General features: G+C 39.7%; 1 protein-coding gene across 4 annotated transcripts in view; it reads left to right on the top strand.

Annotated features, from left to right (window-relative positions):
• The window catches only part of PRICKLE2 (prickle planar cell polarity protein 2), a 336,416-nt gene extending 330,745 nt beyond the window's left edge, over window positions 1-5,671 (top strand). For all 4 annotated transcript variants that reach the window (XM_075321373.1, XM_075321374.1, XM_075321376.1 and 1 more), the window contains one exon: window positions 4,276-5,671. In XM_075321373.1, coding sequence (XP_075177488.1) covers window positions 4,276-5,144 — 869 coding nt within the window. In that variant the 3' untranslated portion in view covers window positions 5,145-5,671. The remainder of the gene's footprint in view (window positions 1-4,275) is intronic.
• Window positions 5,672-8,119: the final 2,448 nt, after the last annotated feature.

The raw sequence follows: 8,119 nt of genomic DNA, 5'->3' as shown, positions 1-8,119 counted from the left end.
ACACTATAATTAGCTTTTGCTGAACCCTTTATGTCCCGTCCTTCTGTAGCGGCTTCAGCTGCGTCTGCATTTCGTTACCATTGTTACAAGAGCCTGCAAAAGTGTTTTTAGTAGGTCCCAGAAGCGGAGCGCTTGGAAACGCCGTCCGTATGACTGCATAATATTTGGACCAACCAGATCCTTTTCGCACCGTCTGCGATTCCTCAAACCGATGCTTAAAATTACATCCAAATGACATCAGCAATATTATTTCAAATCCGGATTGTTATGATTTAATTAGGAATGCGCCCATTATCTCCGACTGATTGCTGTAATACTTTTCTTCGTGAGTCGGTTCAACAAGAGTCCCCAGATAATAACAAGCGCGCCACATCCTGATTTGGAAGCAGACACCAAACACTAAATTACCTAAAACAGTTATGTTAGTAATTAAGGTACAGTAATTGTTCAGTTAATGACAATTTTGGCTGGCGGGGTTCAGCGTGATTTACATAATTGACAGGTTCTTCGTGAACTCCGTGCTCAGAGTTGGCAAGTAGCACGAGACGTCGTCTCTCTCGCATCTCTATTCCAGCAACAGCTTTACCAAAAGCCGGTGGCGGGGAAGTCTGAGATTTAACTATGGGATTTCTTTTGGGCATAAAGTTTGCAAAATTGCGTTTGGAATCTCCAATTTGCCTGCAGATTCATCAGTAGTCTGCTGTTTATAGCGGCCTGTGCCCTAAAAATGCTCCTCGAGGATCGGCTGCTGAGATACCGCCTGATCAGGTGTCACTTGTGGGGCAACAGTTTCCTTTCAGCGTCCCCACAAGTGTCCCAATACTTGGATATGTAAGACAAGTATATCTTGGGTCCTCAAGAGGGGGAGACGCCTTTTATAGCTGCTCTCCTCTGCGGCTTGTAAATGGGAATCCTGAAAACGTAGTCAATAATACAAAGAGGATATGAATTTTGTTATCAGTCGCACTGATAAAGTTGCTTTTTTTGGTCTTTTTTAAAAAAGAATGTTCCTTTGGGAAATTAAAGATACATTACATGCCAGTGCAAGGAGTCTTCTAAACCATGCAATGTTCCTCTGGGAAAATGAATATGCATGACATGCCAATGTAAGGAAGGAGGCTTATAAGCCATGCAGTGCTCCTCTGGGAAAGTGAATATACATCACATGCCAATGTAAGGAGGCTTATAAGCCATGCATTGCTCCTCTGGGGAAGTGAGTATATATCATATGCAAATGTAAGGAGGCTTATAAACCATGCAATGTTCCTCTGGGAAAATGAATATGCATGACATGCTAATATGAGGAGGCTTATAAGGCATGCAATGCTCCTTTGGGAAAGTAAATATACATCACTTGCCAATGTAAGGAGGCTTATAATTATGCAGTGTTCCTCTGGGAAATTGAATATACAAATTGCCACTTTAGAGAGGAAGTAGACTTGAGTACCACCTGGTGAAGGCGCAGTGATCCTAAAAGTCAATATCGACCCTTTAACAAGCCATACCTGATCTCATGCTTTATAAGCCATGCAATGTTCCTCTGGGAAAATTAATATGCATGACATGCCAATGTAAGGAGGCTTAGAAACCATGCAATGTTCCTCTGGGAGATTGAATATACATCACATGCCAATGTAAGGAGTCTTATAAGGCATGCAATGCTCCTCTGGGAAATTGAATATACAAATTGCCACTTTAGAGAGGAAGTAAACTTGGAGTACCACCTATTGGAGGCAGCAATCCTAAAAGTCAATATCAATCCTTTAACAAGCTATATCTGATCTCATGCTTTTTACTGATGAAGGTCAACATCCCGAAACACTGTCTCTACAATTTGATATTCTGGTTCTGGCTTTTATCCTAAGCCATATGGCAAGGCTCATTCAATATTTATTTATTTTTAGAATTACTACTTCCAATAGGTGGCACTAGAGTTCATGTCCTCTTCCTTTCTGAAGAGGCAATTTGCATATTTAATTTCCCTGAGGAGCATTGCATGGCTTATAAACCTCCTTACAGTAGCATGTCATGTATGTCACTCTCCACAAGGAAACACTAGGGAAACAGCACGCTACTTATTAAAGGGTTGTGTACTACTAAGGTATTGGGATAGATATCAATCTCAGATGGGTGGAGGTTTTATCCCCGGCACACCCACTGATCGGCTCCGGCAGCGGCCTGATGTAAACCGTGTATAGCGCGAGACACCACCACTCCATGCATTTAGTCTATTTTTTTTTAGAGAAGAACCCAGGAACGGCCACTAAACAGTGCGGCACTGTGATGTTGTTCCGCTGGCGGAGTTGGTCATCAATATCATACTAATTGGGCATCCCTTTAATTTTTTTTTAAAGAGGTTGTGTCAATAAAATTAACCTCAGACTTTTGGGTGTCTTATTGGGTTGGAGAGAGACCTCAACCTTGAAACCCCCGCTAATAGAGCGCCTCTCCGGAGAGGTGTGCTGCCTAGTAATCTGAATCTAATTGACTCTCTCGATTGGGAATCACACGGCGGAGCAAGAAGTCTAAGAATGGTTTCTTACGAATTTATAATTTTACAAGGTCCTGCGAGAGGAAAAATAATGCCGACACCTCGCGCTGACATTTGCGGAGATGTGTGGGCTGCTGTGATTGACACACATGCTGCATGCCGAAATGATACGCCCTGGGGAGAGGAGACCGCTCACTGCCGAGAGGATGTAGCTCGCTCAGATGGTTGTACTGCACATTCCTCAGTTAATGACTGTCGGGAAGCAATCACGGGTCCTGTACGGTTTGGTGTTTATTTGCCATTATAAAGTACTTTAGATTACACTGCGGGTCGCTGCTTTGTAATGAAGTGGTTTTTATTGTGCTCAGTAAGAAAACATCTGTATAGTGTCTGTTATAACCTTGCCCCTCTCTTCCCGCTACATCTGTGCTCTCCACATTGTGGATTTTCTCCCATTTTTAAGTCTGGAAATGTCGTCATTTTGCCTCCTAATCACTAATTACCTAATTGTGTCACGCTACAAGTGTGCGTGTGTTATTTATACTTTTTACACCCTAAGTGCTTCCTTTCGAAAAGTAGACGATGTTCTTAAAAGCTTAAAAAAGGAGGTCCACTTAAAATATACAAATTAAGCCGTCGGCCAAGCCTCTCTCCGATTGGTGGCTAAACCAATAGTCTAATATATTTGTGGACCTCCCAACTCTCGCCTGACGGATGATGTTGGGGGAGATGAGGACGTCCAATTTTGAAATGCTGACCCCCATTGCCGTTGTTGGTTGAACAATCGTTGAGCTTCTGGCAGTCTACTGCCGGATGATGTTGGGGGGAGATAAGGACGTCCAATTTTGAAATGCTGACCCCATTGCCGTTGTTGGTTGAACCATCGTTGAGCTTCTGGCCGTCTCTTGACGGATGATGTTGGAGGGAGATAAGGATGGTTGATTTTGGACTGTTGACCCCATTGCTATTTTTGGCTGAACCATAGTTGAGCTTCTGGCCATCAATTGTGCATGGGGTCACTTAAGTCCTGTTGGGCCAAACTGTGTTTGTTAATATTCCTTCTGCCTCCCAGTCCCTGCCCAATTAAAAAGTCAGCCATCTTGTCCAGCAATGCTGGTTGACCAAAACCGGCGTTCTCCTAGTTCTGCCACAGACCTGCTCCCTTGGCTTTGAAGAGCATGTATGTTTATTTTATTTTGGAGCGCGAACTAAGCCATTGCCAGACACCTTGAAATAAAAGATTAGGCATGTCAAAGTCCAACATGCTCAGTCCCTTTTTCCTCCAAAATCTAAATTTCATACCCTCTCATTAGATTGTCTTCTAATCTGGTCAAAGGGTTTGACAAGATGAATTTGTATGGTCTGATAACCTAAGATTGCACTACTTATTCAAAGGAATAAGACTCCTATTGACCCAGTTTCTGCCAAATAGTCTCCTTTCGGACTTTGTCGGCCTGATATACATTGGGTATTTTTTACTATATGAAAATAGCATTGCAGAGTGCATAGTTTTACAGTAGAGGCCTAATTAAGATACAGTGGCATCAGTTGAAGACATATGTCCAAAATTTATTCCAGTGTGTCAGACACTGGAAAATACAAAAGTATGGAATCCTCTCTGGAATTTTGATTGGGGTGGAGGGCCGCCGGACCAATTGTTAAAGACTTTTCTAATCACCACAAAATGCCATTACCACTTACAAAAATATGTATTGAAAGCAAAATTTTTGTTGAAGAGTATTCATGAGGATGTTTTCTAATGATTGTCCTTTTTTTCACTAAAGGTGCATCCATGGATGGGGGCCCTAAACGTCAGGAGCATCTCTCTCGGTTTTCAATGCCTGATTTGAGCAAAGACTCTGGAATGAATGTTTCAGAAAAACTGAGCAATATGGGAACTCTTAACTCCTCTTCTCAGTTCCGAAGCGTAGAATCAGTGCGGAGTCTTCTTTCTGCACAACAGTATCAAGATATGGCACACAACCTTGGTGATCTGGCCAAACCTGTCAAATACCGGGATCTGGCATCCCATGGGAGAATGCACCAGTCATTTCAGTTTGACGATGGTGTGAGTGAGATGACCGGCCAGGGTAATGTGAAGATGACACCCATGAGTGAAAGGACAAGGAGGAGAACCCAATCACGAGATAACGATCAACAGTATCGTCATCATCGGCAAAGGAGGTCCAGGCGATCTCGTTCTGACAACGCTCTTCATCTGGCTACAGAGCAATGTAGTAAGATAAAAGACAAACCACTCCTGAGAGCCAGGGAGGACTATGAACGACTGATGCAACAAAGAGGAGGACGTGATCAGATGGATCAAGTTGTCCGACGAGAAATGTTCAACCGGTATCAAAGGACTGCTTCCGATCTTGCTCTACAGAACCATCTCTGTGAACGCTGGGGTCAACAATTGAACGAATACGATTGGTGCTCCACCTGTTCGTCTTCATCAGAGTCGGACAATGAAGGATATTTCCTAGGAGAACCGATTCCACAACCTACACGCCTGAGATACGTCACCAGTGAAGATCTTATCCATCAGTATGGTCAGTGCTCTGCCGGCATACCCAAGTCTTCCACTCTGGGTGGACGAGGACAACTACATAGCAGGAAAAGGAGGAAGAGCAAAAATTGTATCATTTCCTAGTGTTAACTCATAAAGCCACAGTTCTACTATGTAAATTATATACCCCAGTGGGCCGGTCCACTATTCGAACCATATTGTTTTATAGCAAAAGTAAATGAAGACCTTGTACAAACGTTCCTTTTGTCCTTGAGTAGAAGCGACCTAAGACTGATTTACGAGATGGGTTTAGTAAATAGTCATGATTGTTGATATAGTGAACATTGGGTTTTATTGCACATTTCACTTTATTTCCTCAATAGTACCGTCCGCCAAAAATAAAAAAACACTGCCTTGCTTTTGTTCCATCTAGAGAGTAAACTCTACTTTTGAATGTATGCCGTACACAGACGTACAGTATGCTGCTTGACCCCAATCCTCGTACTACAAACTAACGTGCTTTTTATTTTTCTTTTTTATTTTTGGGCACTAGTATTATTTTCAAGTATTTTAATGATTAACGCTAAACTTTTAAGTTATTTAAGCACTCATTGTAAATTGAATGTAAATGAAAGTTCTGATAAACTATTTTTGTATTTTGTAATATCAAATGAGTCCTCTATGTTTTAGAAATTATGGATATATTGGGACCTGCATGACGAGCTCATAAAAGGGAAAAACAAAAAAATTCTGGTTGGCTTAAATTTTCCGAATCGTGTAATTGTATACTTTTTGGGATGTAATTTTCCAAATTTCAGTGGTCAAGCAATAGTACAAATATAAACCTTCTCCATCCAGAACAAAAAATTATAAAAAAGTTGTGTATGGCAGGTATGAGTTTAGCACCTTACAGAAATTATTAAATAATAAAATAAATATATATATATATGTAACTATAGATATATGCATACATTTATGCAACAAGTTGACTTCAGGCAACGTTATGTAGTGGTTAAGAAATTATTTACCAAAGTTTAAGCACATTCTTATTCTGATGTGGGAATAAAGTCTCCAAAAATGTATTACTACGACCCCCAGCCCGTTGGTTAGTAGCATCTACCAATGCGGCTATCTGTGTCCACAAAGTTTAGTACGTTATACAGTAATTCTGTATACAGCACAGTATTGGACGAGGTATACAAAAATCTGAATATCACTCACCTGAATCAGATACTTTTGAAATTTTTGTCATTTTACGCACCAAAAAGTCTTCATTATTTCATAACCGTATTCCAGCATTTGATTTCAGGATGCAAATCAATCTTTAAGGATTCAGGTAATCAGGCTCTTGACAATCTAATTGGTAGGCAATAAGCTTCCAGAATGTCCAGGTATTTGTGGGAGTCACAAGCCTTATTTTTAGAGTCAAAAATTTCATCTCTTCATCGTTGGCAACCAACTGCCATCGATTGAGATTTGGTCAACGCCACTCATCCTTGATGTCTTGTCCTTTTTCTTTTTTTTTACCAGTATATGTAAAGCTTAGTGATAACTCCACTTAAAATGTTGGAAGCTAGATAATTTTTGGACAAAGGAAGTGAATCCTTTTTCAGTTTTAGGTAAAACCAAAAAATGTTTAAATTAGTAGGTTTAGAAATCTTTTGACAGTTCCATCAACAACTAAGAGCCTCTTTGGTTCGACTTGGTATGTAGAAAATAAACGGAAAGCCATTGTGAAGTCCAAAAATTATCCAGTAAATGTGAATTAAATAACCTAGAAAATGAATTTTAAACATTTTTTGAAAAATAGTTGCCTTCTTAAAAAGAACATGTTTAAGCAAGTTGGAATATGAAAATTAAAATGAAAGCCATTGGAGAATCCAAAAATTATTCCATAAATGTTAATTATTAGGGATGATCGAATACCTCAAATATTCGGCTTCGCAAATATCCGACGAATAGGTCGCCACTATGCGAATATTCGATGCGCAATGTAAGTCTATGGGAAGCCTGAATAGTTGTTGTTCGGTTTTCTCATAGACTTGCATTGCACATTGAATATTCGCGAATAGTCGAATAGCGGCGACCTATTCGGCAAATATTCGCGAAGCCGAATATTTGAGGTATTCGATCATCCCTATTAATTATACAACCTTTCAACATTAATTTTGGAAAAATAGCAGTCTATGGAAAAGAAACATATTAAAGCAAGTTGGTATACAAAAAATAGAAAGCCATTGGGGATGGGGAGTCCAAAATGTATCCAGTAAATGATAATTATACAACCTTTAATATTAATTTGAAACATTTTTTTTCAAAAATAGTTGCCTACTTATAGGAACATGTTAAAAAGGTGGTCCAGTTAAAGCAAGTTGGTATACAAAAAATAAATGGAAAGCCATTGGGGAGTCCAAAAATTATCCTGTAAATTTTAATTATACAACCTTTAAAATTAAATTGAAACATTTCTGGAAATATAGTTGTCTACTTAAATGGAACATAGTCCAGTTAAAGCAAGTTATCACTTATTTACAGCATAGGTTCTAACTTACTCATTAGTTGGTGTCCCAGTACTAGGACCTACTCTGATCAACAAATCAGAATTTTTATCCCCGGTGGGGAACTTTTTTCCCTGTTACAAAATGGCAAATTTAGATGCCCAATCGACCTGCCCTGTAGGGCTACCGGAAAAACTTAAGTCCAACAGGGAATTAATAGAGTGGGGATTGGGCATGTGCATTCCCTGCCGATCAGTGCGGGTCAAGGTGACGGGGAGCCCCACCGATCAAGTTATCACCCATCTTGTATATAGATGATTAACTTGTTTTTACCGGATAACCTTCTTAAGTTCAAGATGTCTTTTCCACCTAATGCTTATTACTACATAAATAAAGCTTCACACTTTTTAGATGGAGTTATCATAAGGGTAACAAATGTCACTTCCAAAAAAAAAAACATTTATCCCTTCATTAAACTAATATCTCATTTATAGAACCATAAGTGTCACAATTGCTGCAGAGACTCATTACTTATTCTCTATTGTTACTCTTTCTAAATCTAGGTGTCATTGTTTTAGGGCACAGTTTAACAAATCCCAAGTATGCAATGTGCCTAAAAAT

This window comes from Anomaloglossus baeobatrachus, chromosome 8 (genome assembly GCF_048569485.1).
Source record: "Anomaloglossus baeobatrachus isolate aAnoBae1 chromosome 8, aAnoBae1.hap1, whole genome shotgun sequence".
NCBI lineage: Eukaryota > Metazoa > Chordata > Amphibia > Anura > Aromobatidae > Anomaloglossus > Anomaloglossus baeobatrachus.
The sequence above is the reverse complement of the archived record's forward strand: the minus strand, read 5'-3'. Positions and strand labels throughout refer to the sequence as shown.